Source organism: Cucurbita maxima, unplaced genomic scaffold, assembly GCF_002738345.1.
Source record: "Cucurbita maxima cultivar Rimu unplaced genomic scaffold, Cmax_1.0 Cma_Scf00039, whole genome shotgun sequence".
Taxonomy (NCBI): Eukaryota; Viridiplantae; Streptophyta; class Magnoliopsida; order Cucurbitales; family Cucurbitaceae; genus Cucurbita; species Cucurbita maxima.
Window position 1 is genome coordinate 328,730 of NW_019272055.1, and position 20,240 is coordinate 348,969.

General features: G+C 32.4%; 3 protein-coding genes and 1 non-coding gene across 4 annotated transcripts; 2 read left to right on the top strand and 2 right to left on the bottom strand.

Annotated features, from left to right (window-relative positions):
• Positions 1–280: 280 nt before the first annotated feature.
• LOC111469359 lies at positions 281–385 on the bottom strand. The gene has a single exon (XR_002714861.1). It is a non-coding gene; the product is annotated as a U6 spliceosomal RNA (small nuclear RNA).
• Positions 386–4,598: 4,213 nt separating this feature from the next.
• Positions 4,599–8,063, top strand: LOC111469326 (alpha carbonic anhydrase 7-like). Its single transcript, XM_023114563.1, has 6 exons — positions 4,599–4,703; positions 5,783–6,000; positions 6,480–6,689; positions 6,764–6,931; positions 7,558–7,611; positions 7,867–8,063. Exons 1-6 carry the CDS (start codon positions 4,631–4,633, stop codon positions 7,948–7,950), a joined length of 807 nt encoding a protein of 268 aa, XP_022970331.1. The 5' UTR covers positions 4,599–4,630; the 3' UTR covers positions 7,951–8,063.
• A 986-nt stretch (positions 8,064–9,049) lies between these two features.
• Positions 9,050–10,629, bottom strand: LOC111469328 (alpha carbonic anhydrase 7-like). Its single transcript, XM_023114564.1, has 6 exons — positions 10,512–10,629; positions 10,209–10,426; positions 9,919–10,128; positions 9,669–9,833; positions 9,517–9,570; positions 9,050–9,207 (listed from the first exon to the last, which is right to left on the bottom strand). Exons 1-6 carry the CDS (start codon positions 10,597–10,599, stop codon positions 9,136–9,138), a joined length of 807 nt encoding a protein of 268 aa, XP_022970332.1. The 5' UTR covers positions 10,600–10,629; the 3' UTR covers positions 9,050–9,135.
• A 1,686-nt stretch (positions 10,630–12,315) lies between these two features.
• LOC111469329 (alpha carbonic anhydrase 7-like) lies at positions 12,316–13,810 on the top strand. The gene is made up of 6 exons (XM_023114565.1): positions 12,316–12,433; positions 12,519–12,736; positions 12,818–13,027; positions 13,111–13,275; positions 13,374–13,427; positions 13,739–13,810. The coding sequence occupies exons 1-6, from the start codon at positions 12,346–12,348 to the stop codon at positions 13,808–13,810; spliced, it is 807 nt and encodes a 268-aa protein (XP_022970333.1). The 5' UTR covers positions 12,316–12,345.
• The last annotated feature ends 6,430 nt before the right edge of the window (positions 13,811–20,240 follow it).

Here is a 20,240-nt window from a genome sequence, read left to right on the forward strand (position 1 = left end):
AAATTAATGCCTGCTCTTATGGGGGAGAAGTTCAAACTAGGCAAATTGGTTCTTCATGGTAGCTATTTTAAAAATAAAGGGGGTAAAAGTATAACCATCCGTTCTAATTTCTCTTTAAAATATGTTAGAGTAATACCTCGAATTTGAGCTAAATAGTTTCTATTTAGTCGAGATTTGAATTTAGTTTGTATACGAGTCTTATGTAGAGTTAAAGATTAGTTGATCTAATGAAATGATGAAGTGATAGTTAATATATGTTGACTATGTAACGATTCATGTCCAGGATTTAGATCATTTTTCGATTTGTATGTGTCGTAATTGCAGAAGGGTCATGCTAATTTTCTTTGTATCATTCCAATTTAATCCAATGTCTACGAATCCTAACCAACTGGTGATGTGGTAGGAACCATGTCGTAGGAGATACAGGGGAATATTGAGACCCTTAGGTATTGAATCCGAATTTCAAATCTTGGGCATGGGGTTGTTACAAATGGTATCACGGTACTTCTCCTAATAAGATGTGGTTCGGGAAAAATCAAGATGGAAAACCACATATGAACCAGAATGATCTTAAGGATAGGATGACTAAGAAAGACTTAAAACAATTGAAAGTTACTATCTATACCAACAAGGTGCACCTTTCTTGTTAGTGACTCAATCATAAGAACTTCTTCATTAAACATGCTTTACTTGAAGTAATTCTATGTTCGATGATCTACTGTGTATTTTTTTTTAAAGATGTATGTGAGTGAGGATAAAGATCATAGAAGAACTCGTGTGAGTCTGTGATACATATTTTTCATTAATTTGAAATAACTTAATATATATAAAATCAAAATTAAATTCAAATTTCAATGATTAAATTTGTTAATTTTGAAAGCTTATAGTCCTAATCAAAACTAAGATTATTTTTAAATCCAAATAATAGTCCGATCTTGAAAAAAATGAATTTATACATTTTATAATATATATTTGTTACATATAAAACCCTAGGAAATGTAGGTAAGATGTTACATCAAACCTCATAGGAGTGGTTGGAAACATATCATCCCCAATTTATGTGTTTCTTATACATCAAGCTCGTTTGATTTCAATGTACTAATTCGAATTGAAAATGGAATGGTTTCTATAACTCTACCAAACTCTTTCGTCAAGCCTTTTTCACATTAAAATATCCCAAACATAATAAATGATTCCGGATCATCAACTAGACATAGTTTAGCTGATATAACGATCGTTGAACTATCTTGAATCATTGTTTTAGAACTTATTTTATGCTAGTTTTGAAGCTTAAATCGTGGGTTTCAAGACGATTTTTAAAATATTTCGAGTAGACTTGGGAGATTTTATGGAAAATAATGAGATGCTAGACATGATTCAAGGCGTGTGTTCGAGATCTTGCTATAGTGTTTTTTTCTATATACACTTCTTGTTCTAGCTCGTTCTCGAGAGGGTGTACATTTTTTTTGGAGTTCAAAGGAGGTTGCTTGAGTGATAAGAGACTCAAGGTTCGTAAACATTGAGATCGTAGCGGGAGAGAGGATTGATGCACCAAATAGTTTTCTAGTCTTTCTTTTACATTTTGTTCCGACTTTTTTCCATGAGTTTAGATTTAGTCTTAGACGAGCATAATGACAAAGCTTTTTACTAGGGGATTGATTTAGCCATTAGACTTTTTACAATATTCGTCATTAGACTTTTTGCAATATTTCATATGAGTTTATGTTCGAGAAAAGTAATTTAGACTAAAACTTAATGATATAAATAAAAGGTGTTTTGACGTCGGAATAATTAGAATTCCTTTAGAGGTTTTTATAATAAGAGTGGTATGTTATTCAAAACTAGACAAAGACATTGGTGACATGATATGAGAATTGAGATTCGGTGAATCTACTGTTATCATCTTCTTGACTTATAACATATCTATTTTATCAGTTTTTATTGTTTAATTAATTTAATCGTTGGTTCATTTCGAGTATTCTCCACCTATTATTTTGCTTTGATCCTATGTACACTACAACATCCCTTTACACCGTACGCATGTGATTTTATATTTAACGAAAAATCAATTTTTTAATTTTTTAATAGGTAAAAAATTTATTAGACAAAATTAAAAGTTAATAAATTTATTAAATAATTTTTAAAGTTTAGAATAATATTTTTAAAGTAAAATATGTTTTGGTGTATGATTTTTTTTTTCTTTTTAATTTAGCTCTATGATTAAAAAAAATAATTTAATTCTTTAAATTTTAACCAAAAATAATAATAATAAATAAATAATACCTCTCTCAAAAATTTTCCAACACATTTGAGTATCATGCCATAAGAAATTATTATCGATCGCTTCGAGTTTTCAAACTTTCAATATTAAGTTTAAAAAGTCAAAATTAAAAATTTTCTATTGAGCTCATGATCTTTTACATGCTTTTGGGACCTATCTCTATCTCATCTAGGGGTGACCTCCAGTCTCCGACAACTAGGGATGTGTATTACTTCCCTACACACGGCCTACACGTGCGAGTGTGAATCCCCAGGTGGACTCACACACCCCTTAGACCCCTCTAGTCAAGCAAATCTGTAGTGACGTTTGGAGGTCGGTGGAACCCATGGTGTCATGCACCTCATGAATTCCCTCATTATCATGTTGTGCGCATCCGCACTCATCATCTCTAGAGGAAGTAGCACTATGCTTATGAACATACAACATGCATGAAGTCTCTCTAATCCCATCATAACATCTCTTCTGACACAACTCTCTAGTCTCATCTCTTTGTTACATAAGTAACACATGCTCATTTGATATTTATATTAACATCATTTTCATGATCTTAAGGTTGTGTCCTATGTTGATCTATTGACATGATGCAATATGACACTCATTATCATACAACATGCTCAATATGAAAAACATCGTCATATTAAGATAACATCATGCAATCATCATACTCATCATATCGCCATCAAGTGCATCATAATATAATATATATATATATTACAGACATCATCATGCATCATAACTCATTCATCATCATATACTAGTATACGACATCATACGACGCCACTCATACATCAACAGATACTAGTATTCGACATCATATGATACCGTTCATACATCATAATTGTAACTCATCAATTTCTAATCTATCTTATAGTAAGATCACTTACCTCATTAACTTAAATTATTGTCACAAATTTATTTTTAATGAAAGTTCGATTTAGTCGTTTGAAATTTAAGTCAACCTATATAAATTCATGACATCAGTTTCAAGTTCGAACTTCTATAAAATTATTTCTCTAATTTACGTGAGTCCATATGTTAAACTTCTTGCGAACACTACCGTCTTTGCATGAATAAAGTCTTTAAAGGTTTATTTATGTTTGTTATTATTTCATCTTCACGGCATCCATTTAAAAGTCTTTAATATTTACCATATTTTTTCTTTCCTCTTACTATGTGTTTCCTTTTCTTTTTCTTTCCTCTTATTATTTTCATTATTTATTTAATTATTATTATTATACTTTTTTGTAGAATTGTTACAAAATACCTAGAACAACTCAAATTAATGTGAACCAAAACGTTCATTGGGGTTGAATTGGATTCATTATTGAATAAATCATTGAGTTGCTCTAAAAATTGTCCTAACCCGACCCAACCCAACATACGAACAACCTTAGTTTAGAGTAAGAGTGTACATTGAACTCGAAAACTCAAAAACTTGAAAATTCGAATTGACCCAACCCGAATTATAAGAGTTGAGTGAGGATTGGGTTGGGTTATCAATCCAACTAACCTGAATCTCTGAGTTGGTCCAAAAAATTCTCTCAACCCAACCCAATCGGACCCGAGCCATATACATCCCTAGTTTAGAGATTTGATAGAAATTTTCTAAATTTTCAAGTACTAAACTTGTAATTTAAGACTAAAATGGTCTAATTTGAAAACGGTGAGGAATGATATTCAAATCAGCTAGTTTAGAGGGAAAAAAAAAAACACATTTTGTACAACTTTTGCGTTTCTAAATAGTAAGAGACAACTAATGTCCTTGATCATAGGTTTGAAAGACAACATAAACTACAATATATTATGACCAAAATGTTGGTTCATAGATTCGGTCAATTTTCTTGTTGGGTACATAATCAAACGTTTGATCATCTCGAACAGCAGCCCAACTTGTTTTTTTTTTTTTTTCTTTTCATTTTTTTTAACCTATGCAGTTTGGTTAAATTTTCAACACCAAATATTAAGAAAATTAATTAAAATAAACCTTTCTTATATTAGTTTAATAATACAAAACATATCATCATCATTGACTTGATGAACGTGGAAAACAATATTGAAACGGAAACCACCTGAATTATTTGAATTTCATTTTTGCTTTCAATAATCAATGATTAGAAATTAATTAATGTCTTTTTCTTGAGTGGAAAAGTTCATATTTTCTTCCCAAAATTTCAAACTTTTCGCTGAAAAACAAACAGTGGTTGAAGAAAATGAGAAGGTTCATAATGTTTCTTCTTCCATTCACATTATAAGTTTATGTTATAAATACCATAAAACTCCTAAACCTATCTTCTTAAATCACACTTTATTGTAAATTCTCTAGAGATCAAACACAGTTCGTATTAGGACATGGAGAAGCTCTTGTGTTCTTTCTTCTTTTGCTTTCTTTTGCTTTCATTTAAGGCACAATCCCAAGAAGTTGGTGAGAGATTCATACTACATTGTTTTTTACGTACTTTCATTTTATGTATATATATATATATATTGATTTGACACTTTTATGTTTTAAATGTATTTAATTATACTTCGATGATGATAAATGTAAGAGCTCAAACTCACTGCTTGTAGATATTGTCTTTTTTGAGCTTTCCCTTTATAAAGAATGCTCCGTTCCCCTCTCCAACCGATGTGGGATCTCACAATTCACCCCCTTCGGGGACCCAACGTCCTCTTGGTACTCGTTGCTCTCTCGAATTAATGTGGGATCTCACAATCCACCCCCTTCGGAGGCCCTACATCCTTGTTGGCACACCTCCCGGTGTCCACCCTCTTCGGGGCTCAGTGTCCTGATGGCACACCGCCTAGTGTCTAGCTCTAATACTATTTGTAATAGCCTAATCCCACCACTAGTAGATATTGTCCTCTTTGGACTTTCCCTTTTCAGGCTTCCCCTTAAGGTCTTTATAACGGTATGCTAGGAGAGGTTTCTGCATTTGTTCTCCTCTCCAATTGATGTGAGATCTTAAAGTAAAATTATTTGAAATGATACGGATAAAGAATTGGTAGAGGAGATAGATCTATTTGTTGGAGTCCTCAAAGGTGTAGTCATAGTGAAAAATCATGGTAGAGCTCTATTGATCTAACAATGTACTCTAGAAAATAGAAGTTGTCTATAAGAATAGTGCTAGACATATAGATGATTGTTCAAAAGGGAGGCTCAATGACATTATTTGTTCAAGAAGATAATGGTTAGAATCCTAAGTTGACTAATTAAGAGAAAGATTCTAGATATACGAGTGAGGACCCGTGTCTTCAGGGTTATTGAAGAAACCAAAAGAAAAGTTATGAGAGTATGGGCAAACTAGATTCGTTGTCCTATAGCTATTTTTCCTTCTAATTTATGATAAATACCAGTAGAAATTTCTAACTTTTTATTCCAAAGTAAGCGAATACATCCACTAATTTTGTAAACTAAGCTATATATTAGCATTTTGTTTCCGTTGATGATGTCTTTTTCCCTTCTTAATTGGTTTAATGATTATATGTTCATTGCTTATGTAGAGGATGAAAGAGCATTTGATTATGAATCCGATGGAATAAAAGGACCGACTCATTGGGGAGAGCTTCGACCAGAGTGGCATGCATGCAAGGCTGGTTTAATGCAATCTCCCATCGATATGTTGCATGAAAGAGTTGAAGTTATTTCGCATCTTGGAGACCTCAAAATCAACTACAAACCCTCTAATGCCACTCTCAAGAACAGAGGCCATGATATGATGGTAAACAACGAAAAACTCTAAAAACAACCCTTTAGAAGATATTGTACTCTTGAATTTACTATCTTCCGGCTTATTTACATATTATATGGTTAAATTTATGTTAGTATAATGACGCGTAGACCGTAATGGTTAAATTTATGTTATCCCACATTGGTTAAGAAGGAGAACGAAACATTATTCATAAGAGTGTAGAAACCTTTCTCTAGTAGACGCATTTTAAAAACTATGAGATCCCACATTGATTAGGGAGGAGAATGGAACACGCTTAGGGTGTGGAAACCCGAGGATGCTGAGCCTTGAAAGGGGAGTGGATTGTAAGATCCCACATCGGTTGGGGAGGAGAAAAAGTTGAAACTTTTCCCTATGTGTATAAAAATCTTTGAGGGGAAGTCCAAGAAAGAAAGTTCAAAGAGGACAATATCTACTAGCGGTGGACTTACTAGTTAACCTATTAGTGAAATATTTGAATTGTTGAGCAGATGAAATGGATAGAAGGAGGTGGATTCATGGAAGTAAATGGAATGCAATATAAGCTCAAACAATGTCATTGGCACTCACCATCTGAGCACACCATTGACGGTAAGAAGTTTGATCTTGAAGCTCACTTGGTCCATGAAAGCTCAAATGGAATGGTTTCTGTAATTGGAATCTTGTATCAGATTGGAGAGCCTGATTATTTCTTATCAACTGTGAGTATATTTTCATAATCTTCAAGAATTATCATTATAAATCATATACTTATTACAATTTTATTTCCTATTAGATAAAAGATCATTTGGAAGTCGTCTCCGATAGCCATGAAGAGGAGAGAATAATCGGAGTAATCGATCCAACTCTGATAAAGATAGGCAGCAAACGATATTATAGATATATGGGCTCGCTTACCGTTCCACCTTGTACTGAAAGTGTAATGTGGACTATGATCCATGAGGTATTCTTCGAATTTAATACTAGTTTAATATTATTTTATTTAAAAGATATTAGTCAATTCGAGCATAACTCAATTGCTCATGTGAATAAAATATATATTTTCAATTACGAGGTAAGACGTTTGGATCGGATACCCATATTTTTGAATTATACAATCCAGTTACATTCGGTTAGTCATAGAAAAAATATATTTGCAAGTTAAACTATACTCATATTAATAATTTGATTAACCGTTTAAAAATACACTTGATAGGATAAAAAAAAAATTAAAATAAAGTTGTAACTTAGAGCTTATTTTTTATTATTAATTTTTTTTCAATAGTTTTTTTTAGCTTTTAATATTTTATTTTTTTATTTTTGGTTTATGAAATTTAAACATATTAACAATTTCTTTGTTGAGTGTTAGCAATATTCCAAAATGGTTTCAAAATTTAAGTTTGGAAAAGAAAAAAAGTAATTTTGAAAAACTATATTTTTATTTATGGAAATTTAAATATTTACTTGATGAAAGTATTATAAATAAAAATTAAGAAAATAGTCACAATTTTTTAAAAACTAAAAACTAAAATTAAATTATTATCATACATTTGCAATTACTTAATTTATTTTCATTTATTTTCATTTCAGGTGAGGACCGTAACTGAAGAACAAGTGAAATTACTTCGAGTAGCTGTTCATGATGTAAGTTATAAATTAATTGAGATTAAAAAAATTAAATAAAAAAAATAAAAGTCCTCTACTAACCCATTATAAATTATATTTGAAAGTTTATGAATATTTTTTAAATAAGTTGCGAATAATAAAGATGTTTTTGAACTAGCCTTAAAAAAAAAAAAAAAAAAAAAATCAAATTTATAACTAAACGTAGCTATCTAAATTGGTATTAATTTTATACATTCATATTTGTTGATATCAAAAGTGTATATATAATTACAGGACTCGGATACTAATGCAAGACCATTGCAACCAATCTATGATCGAAAAACACAACTCCAAAGGCCTAAGGAAAGTGAAGTTTGACAAGAACGAATTTTAGTTCGCCATTTAGGCTATCTTGTCAATCCCTACTCTTCATATTTGTATTTTGTTGTTTATATCAATATTTCGTACCCTTGAATAATGTTTCAATTTTGAATTATACTAAAAATAAACCTAGTTCTTGAAACATTTATCTAAATAGTTAAATTTTCTTTTATGTTTTTCTTAAATTTGTGAGTTTTTTCTAAATATTTTCATTTTAAAATTCAGTCTCGAAGACACTCAGAAGTTCAAATTTAAAAAGAAAAATCAGGTTTTAAATTTCTTATCGAGCTCGGGAGTTACATGATACCCCATCTTCCTTTCTAGCACAACAAAATAAATTTAAAGTTTCATTCATCTCAAAATCTCATTTTAATGGAAATTTTAATAATTTTTTTACATCGTACATAGTATTACCGTCCAAATAATCCTATTACAATCCTAATTTAATCTATTCTAACCACCTAAAGCAAGATATGCTCGCATGATAGTATGTCTTAGCTATCCCTGTAAGTACTTTGAATAACTTATATGGGGTTGATATGTGCCTTCAAGTTTTCATTTGCTATGAACTCCAATTTTTCTTAAATTTCTCTAATGGATCCCAATTCAGGGTGATTATCAAACTTAGGGTGAAAAAAATAGAGAAATGGGTGTCAAATAAGGTGAAAAACGAGCCTATACGCCTCCACATATGGATGGAAAGGAGGATACGCACGTAGCCACATACGAGTACGTCAAGCACCTAGAGGAGGAGTACTCATGCTCTTAACTTGACATTGGTGCACGGCTACTCGGTTTGGTCTACGGCTATGGGTTCGAGCCTCTCATGATTTGGTCTACGACTACTCGTTTCGATCTAGTTTGACATTTTTCTTTTTTCATATTTTTTAATAATCGACACGTGTCCTCCACTCGACCAACATGTATGCTCCATTTGGACTTACTTTCTTCCCAATTTCATAACTTTTTTACTTAACTTGATTCAATTGGGTTCTTTCCCAAAAAAATTGTTTCATTTTAAATATAACAAAAATGCTCTCAAACTTCTATCCAATATAATAAAAATGTTTTTATTATAGAATATATCTTAAAATTTATGATATTCATATCAAATACAAAATAAAAATAACTTTCCAACTTAATGGGAAACGAAAGTATAATCAATATTCATGTTTTGCAGCGTCATGATTTGATTCGAAGTTGAATCTTTCGATCGTTGAGAGGTTGCAAAGGCCTTGCATTAGTGTCTGAATCCTGCATAGATATAAACCAATTTAGACCATAGTATATATCCTAAAAGTTTAGTTTTCTTTTTTTAGAATATAAAGTCACTAATATGGGAGGAAGGAATTTTATCGTACAACAAAAAAGAGCTCTAAATCTAATCATTTTAAATTTATAATGCTAGGATAAATGAACTAAGTACGCAATACCTAATTACAAAATTAAAAAATAAATATATCTGAATATGAAAATATTTGAATAGAAATTCGAGAGGATCAAATAAAAGTTCAAATGCGTGCTAAGAACTAAATGGTCAATTAACATAATTATATTACTTACATCATGAACAGCCACTCGAAGCAACTTCACTTGTTCAGGTGAAACTGTCCTAATCTGAAAAAAAACGTATAAAAATGATTTAAGCATTAAAGAAATGTAACTTTGGAAAAAAAAATATATATGATGATCATCTAACTTGAAAAAAAAATTACCTTTCTAACTATGGTCCAAAGTACATTTTGAGAACACGGTGGAACGGTTAGAGAGCCAATATATCGATAATATAAACTGCTTAGCATCTCTAATTGTGACGGATCAGCCAAATCAATTGCTTTATCTTCTCGTGTATCGGAAACTTCTTCCAGATACTCTTCCATCTGAGAAAAAAACAAAAAGTGTTAAATTTAGAACATAACAATTTTAATGATTCTCATCTTCAAAAATTGAGATTTGAAAATTTACCTTAGACAAGAAATAGTCAGGTCGTCCAATTTTATAGAGAACACCAATGACAGCAACACTTCCGGTTGGGCTTTGGTGCACCAAATGAGCTTCTAAAGCAAATCTTCTTCCATTGATTGTATGCTCAGAGGGCGAATGCCAATGGAATTGCTTAAGAAAGTATCGAGTTCCATTAACTTCCATATAGCCAGCCCCTTCTCCCCATTTCAACTGCAATAACCATCACAATCCATACTCAAAAGGGTTTTCTTTAAACATAATTATAAGCAAAGTTGATATATAATAGTTACCATAATATCATGGCCTCGGTTCTTAAGAGTTGCATTACAAGGCTTATACTCGGTCTTGAGGTTCGTAAAATGGGGTACAATTCGAACTCGCTCGTGCAATAGATCAATGGGAGATTGCATTAGCCCAGCCTTGCAGCTATGCCACTCTCTCTTAAGATCTCCCCAATGGGAAGGTCCTCTCTTTCCCTCTTCATTATAATCAAACTCCTTCTGATCCTCTGCATGCAATATCAAACAAACATTTAAATATTATACAACAAAGCTCATATCCTAATAAAGTATATGACACAATAGGTTGCCTACCAACTTCTTGAGACATTGCACGCCATGAAACCAAAAGGAAGGCACACAAAAATGTGCAAAACAACGCATGAAAAGAGAGCTTCTTCATCTTAAAAGCTTTGATTCCTTCGTTAAATATTTGTTTGTATTTCAGAGCCAAAAAATTGGGTATTTAAAGGCACAAAGTTGAAGTATGAACACATGGAAATCAGAAGCTTCTGCGTTCCTTCCACCCTCAAGTTCAACTAAGTTTGAAAAAGAGGAGAAAGGCAATAAATTCATAAATAATTAATGGATATTGGAAACAAAGCGCTGCCGTACGGTTTGTTTTATGCATGTAAACAGGGTGGTCCTTTGTTGAGAGTCTTCTAAAATTGAGGTGAAAAGATATCAATGAAATGTTGTGGTGCATATAAGATTGAGAATGGGTATCAAATGAAGTGGACAAACAAAGATCACCCACACGTTTATAAGTGACGCTCTTGCAAATAAGGTTGCAAAAATAGATCCATGTACTTTCAAAAAAAAACCTTCAACTAATTATTATTTCTCTTTCGTTGTTCTACGACGTGGGGTCATAAGTAATTGGGTCGGGCTATGCAAACACATACAACTCATGCTCTAAGGATTTACGGTTTAAACTATCATTTGCTCAAGCTTCAAATTCTAAGATGCCACAATACTCAACAAAATTAGGATAGTAGTTAATTTCACAACAATAATAGCTTCCTTTATGAATATCCTTTTTAACTACTAATTGAGTCTTGAACCTTCTTTTCACATTTTGTACCGCCTTGATTCTAAACACCCATTTGTTCAATAAGGCTCTCTTTCTTTAGGTAACTCAGTCAATACCAATGTATTATCTTTTTTAAGTGAGCTCATCTCATCCCAATTTTGAGATCTTAACCTACTAAAAACTAGTTAGGAAGGCAGGCATCATCCTATAAATAGTCACACAGGCTTTAGGAACACTCGTATGGATTGTTAGAACGTGTTAGCAATCTAATTTTAGGCCTATCTTTCAACATTTTAACTGTCAACTAATTTTAGGCCTATCTTACCTTCTTTCTAGGATTGATCCATTTTTTGAAACCTATAAATATAGAGGGGAAGGAAAAGAGAAGTCACGAATAAAAAGGGACAAAAGGAGGGGGAATTTAGATAGCAAGGAAACAAAATGAAGTCCTTCCTAATATGTTTAGCTTTAATTAGCATGGTGGTGACGAGCCCGGAAGTATCAGCAGATAAGAAATTTCTTAAATTTTCAGAATGTCATCACCCTAACCCACCTCCACATTGTTCCCTTGGAAATAGGGGCTCTATACCTGTTCCCGCTAATCCCTATAATCGAGGATGCTCTGCTATCAATCGTTGTCGAGAAGGATGATGATTTTAATCGATATTTAACGTTATTTTCTTCTTTAATATTTGAAGGAAAAATGAATGAAGAGTGTTTATGCTTACATTTCATGAATCATATATGTAATATCGAGTTCAAATGAGGCCATTCAATAAAGAGTTTTATTTTTCAGATCGAAAGACAATTTAATTTTTGGACAAATTAATTTATACCCTTGAAATTTGGCTGTTATGTCAAAGTTAACTTCTAATAATCTTTGGTCGTCGAATTTCTTTCGATAAAACATTATATATTAATTAATGCTTTGAAATAATTGTTTATGAATTCATTGCCTTTCTCCTCTTTTTCAAACTTAGTTGAACTTGAGGGTGGAAGGAACGCAGAAGCTTCTGATTTCCATGTGTTCATACTTCAACTTTGTGCCATTAAATACCCAATTTTTTGGCTCTGAAATACAAACAAATATTTAACGAAGGAATCAAAGCTTTTAAGATGAAGAAGCTCTCTTTTCATGCGTTGTTTTGCACATTTTTGTGTGCCTTCCTTTTGGTTTCATGGCGTGCAATGTCTCAAGAAGTTGGTAGGCAACCTATTGTGTCATATACTTTATTAGGATATGAGCTTTGTTGTATAATATTTAAATGTTTGTTTGATATTGCATGCAGAGGATCAGAAGGAGTTTGATTATAATGAAGAGGGAAAGAGAGGACCTTCCCATTGGGGAGATCTTAAGAGAGAGTGGCATAGCTGCAAGGCTGGGCTAATGCAATCTCCCATTGATCTATTGCACGAGCGAGTTCGAATTGTACCCCATTTTACGAACCTCAAGACCGAGTATAAGCCTTGTAATGCAACTCTTAAGAACCGAGGCCATGATATTATGGTAACTATTATAATATCAACTTTGCTTATAATTATGTTTAAAGAAAACCCTTTTGAGTATGGATTGTGATGGTTATTGCAGTTGAAATGGGGAGAAGGGGCTGGCTATATGGAAGTTAATGGAACTCGATACTTTCTTAAGCAATTCCATTGGCATTCGCCCTCTGAGCATACAATCAATGGAAGAAGATTTGCTTTAGAAGCTCATTTGGTGCACCAAAGCCCAACCGGAAGTGTTGCTGTCATTGGTGTTCTCTATAAAATTGGACGACCTGACTATTTCTTGTCTAAGGTAAATTTTCAAATCTCAATTTTTGAAGATGAGAATCATTAAAATTGTTATGTTCTAAATTTAAACATTTTTTTTTTTCTCAGATGGAAGAGCATCTGGAAGAAGTTTCCGATACACAAGAAGATAAAGCAATTGATTTGGCTGATCCGTCACAATTAGAGATGCTAAGCAGTTTATATTATCGATATATTGGCTCTCTAACCGTTCCACCGTGTTCTCAAAATGTACTTTGGACCATAGTCAGAAAGGTAATTTTTGTTTCAAGTTAGATGATCATCATATATTTTTTTTTTTCCAAAGTTACATTTCTTTAATGCTTAAATCATTTTTATACGTTTTTTTTCAGATTAGGACAGTTTCACCTGAACAAGTGAAGTTGCTTCGAGTGGCGGTTCATGATGTAAGTAATATAATTATGTTAATTGACAATTTAGTTCTTAGCACGCATTTGAACTTTTATTTGATCCTCTCGAATTTCTATTCAAATATTTTCATATTCAGATATATTTATTTTTTAATTTTGTAATTAGGTATTGCGTACTTAGTTCATTTATGGGAGCATTATAATATTTAAAATGATTAGATTTAGAGCTCTTTTTTTGTTGCATGATAAAATTCCTTCCTCCCATATTAGTGACTTTATATTCTAAAAAAAGAAAACTAAACTTTTAGGATATATACTAGGGTCTAAATTGGTTTATATCTATGCAGGATTCGGACACTAATGCAAGGCCTTTGCAACCTCTCAACGATCGAAAGATTCAACTTCGAGTCAAATCATGACGCTGCAAAACATGAATATTGATTATACTTTCGTTTCCCGTTAAGTTGGAAAGTTATTTTTATTTTGTATTTGATATGAATATCATAAATTTATGATATATTCTATAATAAAAACATTTTTGTTATATTGGTTATTAGATGTTAATGGATTGTACTATTTTGAATAGTTATAGTACACATAATCACTTATTGTGATTGGAGTGTTTTTTTGTAGACGGTAATCACTTACGGTAATATGATTTAAAATACAAGACTTCATGCATTTTGTATATTACGAGAACGAATTTTTTTCGTTGATTTATGATAGCATGAACGTGAGCTAACCCTTAGTCAAGCCTAGAAGGAGTGTAACGAGCCCACCTCGTGGGTTGATGCACACGAACGATGTAATACCTGAGCCCTAACGAGAAGTAATTCTAAATTTTTTCTTTTAAAATTCAAACATGTGAGAAATTATTGAGAGCCTTAGAACCAAATTCGAAGATGAGATGAAGGGAAAATGCTTATAAATTAGAAGGAACCTAGAAAAATATAAAAGAAAATAGTGAATAAATGGTCAAAGTCAACTGGAGAGACGTATTTTGGTCATTTTAGCCCCCTTTCCTAATTGGTGATATGTATGTGAATTATTTGTCGGATTAGGAAGGTGAAAGGTAAAAGAAAGAAAGAAAAGGCAAGAAATAGGGAAGAGACAAAAAATGTAACGACATCAAGCTTGTTATACCAAGCTCGAGGGGTCTGCTTTCATCCGTATAATGTCTTTCTCAGCTTGTATACCTTTGTTTCTTTGTCTATTTTTTATGAGTCCCTTTGGTTGTGCTACTTTTCTTGTAAATCTCTATTAAGGATACTGACTTGACATCAAATTGATAAACAAGTCACCGTAATTTTGTTATTAATGCTAGACTAATTCTTGTCGTTTCAAAGCAATCTACTGGAGAGAAACTTTCTTCAAAATATATACCTTGTTGTCACGCATATCATTTTGCCACAAAACGAGCCTTATGCTTTTGTATGCTTCCATGTCAACCATTTTCCATTTTTTTTCAATTGTCTGCATCTCAAAATACCATGGCTTTCTGTCACTATTCTTTTTTAGTTGCTTCTTCACAACGGTTTGAAGCAGAGCAAATTGACCTGATGCATATATATCAGCTAAAAACTTGTACTTCCTTGACGATGTCTCATTCAAAGATTCTCCAAGAGAAATGTTGTTTAGTGATACTGAAGTTGATAATTTGACAAATTATGTGTTGCTGTAGAGGCTCTAGAAGATGCACTAAAGTTGACTCTTGCTTTTCATTTGGAGAAACTTCAACCGGAATTTCTTGTTGCCATGTTCTTTAATCCAATCTCAACTTGCCTTTTCATCAAATTTTACCTTCATCTTAACCTAAATCTTTTCATTAATAGAGTTTATAATTTATATGCTTTTGATTGAGTACAATTACCAAATAAAATGTATTTTTTTTTTTAGATTTTTCATCAAGTTTTTGATGAATTTGAGGATTTTTGAAAGCACGAGCAACACAACCAAAGACTTGTAAACGACTTACAGATTGTTTCTTTCATGTCATGCTTCATAAGGAGTTCGATTCATGACAACCTTGATTGATGATAGATTTAAGAGATAAATAGATGTTGCTACAACTTCTACCCAAAATTGATTTGAAAGTCTCGTTCCTTGTAACATACTTCTTGTCATCTCCGCACTAGTTTGAATTTTTTTGTTAAGCATTCCATTTTGTTTCCATAGCTTTAAAATTCGGGAACTTCTTAAAAATTTCTGACTATTGTTGTAATAAGTATACGTTGCTTGTAAAATATACTCTCACGGAAGAATTTAGTTTGCATGGACCCACATAAATAAGCATGAATCAGTTTAGATAATTTGAAGCTCTTTTATCTTTTCCAATCGGAAAGGACTTAGTTTCTTTGTCATGAATGCATCCTTCACATAAACTAATTGAATCAATTCTTGGTAATCTAAAAACCATGCTTCTGTCCTTGTGTACTTTCAGGCCCTTCGTAAGAAGATGCTCATATCTCAGATGTCATAGTGCCAAGTCGTCTTTTGTACTAGCAGCAAGAGAAAAATTCCCGATGTTATAAACATCTAAAGAAAACATCTTATTTGAAGTCATGACAATTTGAACTTTATGACCTGATTTCTTATTTGTAATAATACATTTATTGTCATCAAATTAACGGAATGTTCTCTAGTCATCAATTGTTCAACACCCAATAAATTGTACCCTAAATCAGACAAAAATTGGATATGATCTAACATTTTTACCTTACCCAAGACTGGTTTTGGGTTAATATCAATACAAGCCATAAAAAGTTTTTCTTCTTCTTCTTCATTTTTTGATGCAATACTCATTTGCTGATTTTTGTACCAACAAGATGCTCATTTCTTATGTTACTTTGCTCATTGGAATGCCCGTGTCCATCATTTCTCCCTACCCATGTTACCTCCACCATCATAACTGCGGTGAAATCCTCCTCTTCCACGTTCTCTACTTGCTAAACAAATATTTTTCTCCTTGGTTGTTGGCTGTCTCCTTCACTTGAAATGTCTTTTTTTTCATTCTTTTCTAATGATATATTGATTCTTGACTCATGAGCTTGAAGCGAGCTCATCAGTTCATCAACGGAGAGTATTGATGGTTCTTTAGCTTCTTGTATTTAAGCTAACACATGGTCAAACTTTGGAGTTAAGCTTCTCAACATCTTTGCAACAATTGTTTCATCTGAAATTTTCTCTCCATGACACACATCTGACTGACTATTGTTATTTCTCTTGACAAAAAAATCATCAATTGATCCATCATTCATCATGTGCAAAGTTTCAAAATCACGTCATAGAGATTGCAATTTCATTGTTATAATCTTTGAATATTCTTAAAACTTTGCAGAATTGATCATGTTTGCTTTGATGTGGTGGTTATTGCAATTCTTGAAAAGATAGTCTCATAAATTGCTTCTTGAATAATGAACAAAGCATTAACGTCCTTTTTCTTTGTTTCTCTTAGTCTTCCATCTCCTTCTATTGTGAGTTCTAATACATCAATAAACTCATACTCCGTCATCACCCATAGCTCCTGCGCTCTAAGTAAGGTCTTCATCATGATGCTATATCACTCAAATTTGGTATAAGCAGTGCAACAGAAGAAAAACTAGCTACTACCATTTTCATATCATGAACAATACAATCACTCTCTCGTTGACAAGAATTTGACTATGATACCAAATTTGTCGGAAACAAAGATGTTGAAAAGAGACCGTAGAAGACATAATGAAATTAACGGCAAATCTTTTATTATTGTATTCCCTCATAGTCAAAACAGTTACAAAGTTCGTTATTATTCAGTTAAACCAATGATTCGTTATTGTAACAGATAGCAACAAACCGATATATATAAGCTTCTACCTAACTAAAAACCAAAATTTTTAAAAATTCTATTAAACAATGGGCCATAAACAAATTCATAAGTTTAGAAAACTACTACTAACATCCTCAAACAATCAAAACATTGAATCACAACTCAAGCATCCACCTCGACCCATCAATCCATTCACATGAATAGGTCTTATCGGCCTAATAGGTTGCAACAACTCAAGCATCCACCTCGACCCATCAATCCATTCACATGAATAGGTCTTATCGGCCTAATAGGTTGCAACAGTTTGACACAATATCTACCACTTAAAAGTGTGAATAAATCTGAAAATATTTTTACTCAAAGTAAACAATACAAAGTTAAAATGAGAAATAGAATTGGGATTAAGGTTCGATCTTTATTGATATTCACAACGTTTTAAATAGGATATAAGATACTAACTAATACCTACAAATAAGGAAAATATTAACTAAATCTTGAGAATAAAACAAAATATACTACTAATCAAATGAAAAATATTACTGAATATCTACTTATATTTCATAGCTAATATATTCTACGAATATTAACTGATTAGTAATATCTTGACTAATTCAAACTATCAATAAATTGTACTAAATTCTGACCCAGTTACCTATTTTTGAACACATCTTTATCTACATTAGACTAGCTGATGGATATGAACAGTGGTGCTGGTGTGTACTTTCCACATAATTTTCCTCTACCAGATGTTACCTTGAATACACACCAACCTGTCCTTCCAGTTAGTAAAGATAGCATGCCGGTTAATGGTATATTTCTGACTTTCACAGCTTCTCTTAACTTCAGGACATAACTAAAGGGGCAAGGATAAAGAGTTGATATTAGAAGCCTCTTAACAATTATAGATATAAGTGGCTCTTAATTCCAGGTGTATATAATGCAAGTATCCATTAGCGTAGCCTATATCTATAGTAGTCTGGTTGGGTAGTTTAGAACAGATATATGAGATCTCATATCGGTTAGAGAGGAGAACGAAACATTTTTTATAAGGGTGTGAAAACTTCTCACTATCATACGCGTTTTAAAAACCTTGAGGGGAAGTCTGAAAGGGAAAGCTCAAAAAGGACAATATTTGCTAGCGGTGGACTTGAGTCGTTACATATGGTATCAGAGCCAGACACGAGGGTATGCCAGCGAGGGAGATGGATTGTGAGATCTCACATCGGTAGGAGAGAAGAACGAAACAATTTTTTATAAGGGTGTGGAAACTTCTTTTAATGAAAGTTTTTATATACTATATTTTCAAATGCTTGAAAGTCATTTCAAATCGATCTTATTGTGAATGTTTGACAAACAAAGTATTCTAATCCTACCTATAAAGCTCGATGCTTGTAGATATGTTCTTTATCAAATTCAATTCTTGTAGATACTTTCAGCAAAATGTTTGTGGGATTAAATAAGAGTACCGAAACATTTTGAAGCATTTTATATCGTGGTCATATTTACTCGATAAATATGTGATGAACAGTTCATGAACACTTTGAAGTTGATGCTATTTCTTAGTAAACACGATTGAATTTATGTGGATCAAACAATGAGCTAAATATTTTTCACCCACTTCATTTGAAAGTTCTAAAAACGAATTAACAGTAAAAAACAAAGACTGTCGGGCTATGCTTTGTTTTGTTTTTTCCTGTTTTGGAAAAGAACAATCGGCTTAAAATAGACTCTGCTGAATAGGCATATCATATTGTCTCTATCCTCTTAAGGTTCACTGGATTTAGTAAGTTGTAATCATAGTAATATATTATTGAGGAATACGTATTCGTGTTATCGAAAGATTTTATGCGATCATTTCTAGTATGGAATGATTCAATCAACGAAAAAAATACTTTTTTGCGGTAAGTATTCTTGTAATAGTTCAAGTCTACCGTTAGTAAATATTGTCTACTTTGGCTATGTCGTGTTACCACTGTTCTCCTCTCCAACCAATGTAGGATCTTACAATCAACCCTCCACAGGCACACGACTCGGTATTTGACTTTGATACACCATTTGTAATAGCCCAACCCAATGTTAGTAAATATTGTCAATTTTGGGCCGTTATATATCGTCATCAGTCTCACGGTTTTACAACGTGTCTACTAAAAAGAGGTTTTCATGTCTTATTTTCTTATTCGATTGGCATGGAATCTAAATGATTCAATCAATTATAAAATTTTCTTTTAGAAAATATTAAAAAAAATCCTTTTTGGGAAAAAGATAAGAGATAAAAAGGAATGAACAATATTGCAACCGAAGTGGGAGATGGCCCATGAAGTGGTTTGTAAAAGTGAAAGAGAGCTCAATTTTTTAGAACAAAAAATGGTTCCTTTTCATTACAAGACACCAACTAGAGAGTGGAGGAGACCCAAGAGAGTGGATGCTTTTAACTCCTTTCGAGAAACTCCACCATTTTTAGCTTAGATTCCTTTATGGATTTTATAATGTCAAGAATGAGATCATTTGATTTGATGTCAAAAATTTTATATAAAACTTCAAACAAAAATTATATAAATATAATAATCTATCAACTTAAAGCATTAAAACGGTGAAATATCACGTCGGTTGGAGGATGAATGAAATATTAATTATAAAAGTGTGGAAATCTCTTCCTAGCCGATGCATTAATGAGATTGACGGTAATACGTAACAAGCCAAAGCGGACAATATCTACTAGTAGTGGACTTGAGTTCTTACAAATGAAAGCATTGTGTCAACGAGAACGCTAGGTGTCATGGTCATGCTTGTCCAAGGCATGTCCCCCATGGCCGCATGTCCGTGACACGCTGAAACCTTTGTCCTGTACTACTTTATTGTTTTCTTTTACTGCTTTCATGTTGTATTATTTATTTCTTGTTTTCTTTAAGAGTACGATGTTTCAGTGATGTTGTGAATGTTTGATTAATCCACCACACCTAAATAGTGTGAAAGTTATCTTATTTATAATCAAATGAATTACAAGGATATGGAAATAGTAATAAATGGAAATAACAATAAATGGA

Excerpts from the sequence above, each read along its gene's own strand:
- LOC111469326 (XM_023114563.1), top strand. The coding sequence starts at position 4,631 with ATGGAGAAGCTCTTGTGTTCTTTCTTCTTTTGCTTTCTTTTGCTTTCA. Across the intron at positions 4,704-5,782 it reads GGCACAATCCCAAGAAGTTG|AGGATGAAAGAGCATTTGAT; the intron begins GTGAGAGATTCA and ends TTGCTTATGTAG. Across the intron at positions 6,932-7,557 it reads TGTGGACTATGATCCATGAG|GTGAGGACCGTAACTGAAGA; the intron begins GTATTCTTCGAA and ends TTTTCATTTCAG.
- LOC111469328 (XM_023114564.1), bottom strand. The coding sequence starts at position 10,599 with ATGAAGAAGCTCTCTTTTCATGCGTTGTTTTGCACATTTTTGTGTGCC. Across the intron at positions 10,427-10,511 it reads TGCAATGTCTCAAGAAGTTG|AGGATCAGAAGGAGTTTGAT; the intron begins GTAGGCAACCTA and ends TATTGCATGCAG. Across the intron at positions 9,208-9,516 it reads TTCGAGTGGCTGTTCATGAT|GATTCAGACACTAATGCAAG; the intron begins GTAAGTAATATA and ends ATATCTATGCAG.
- LOC111469329 (XM_023114565.1), top strand. The coding sequence starts at position 12,346 with ATGAAGAAGCTCTCTTTTCATGCGTTGTTTTGCACATTTTTGTGTGCC. Across the intron at positions 13,028-13,110 it reads CTGACTATTTCTTGTCTAAG|ATGGAAGAGCATCTGGAAGA; the intron begins GTAAATTTTCAA and ends TTTTTTTCTCAG. Across the intron at positions 13,276-13,373 it reads TTTGGACCATAGTCAGAAAG|ATTAGGACAGTTTCACCTGA; the intron begins GTAATTTTTGTT and ends GTTTTTTTTCAG.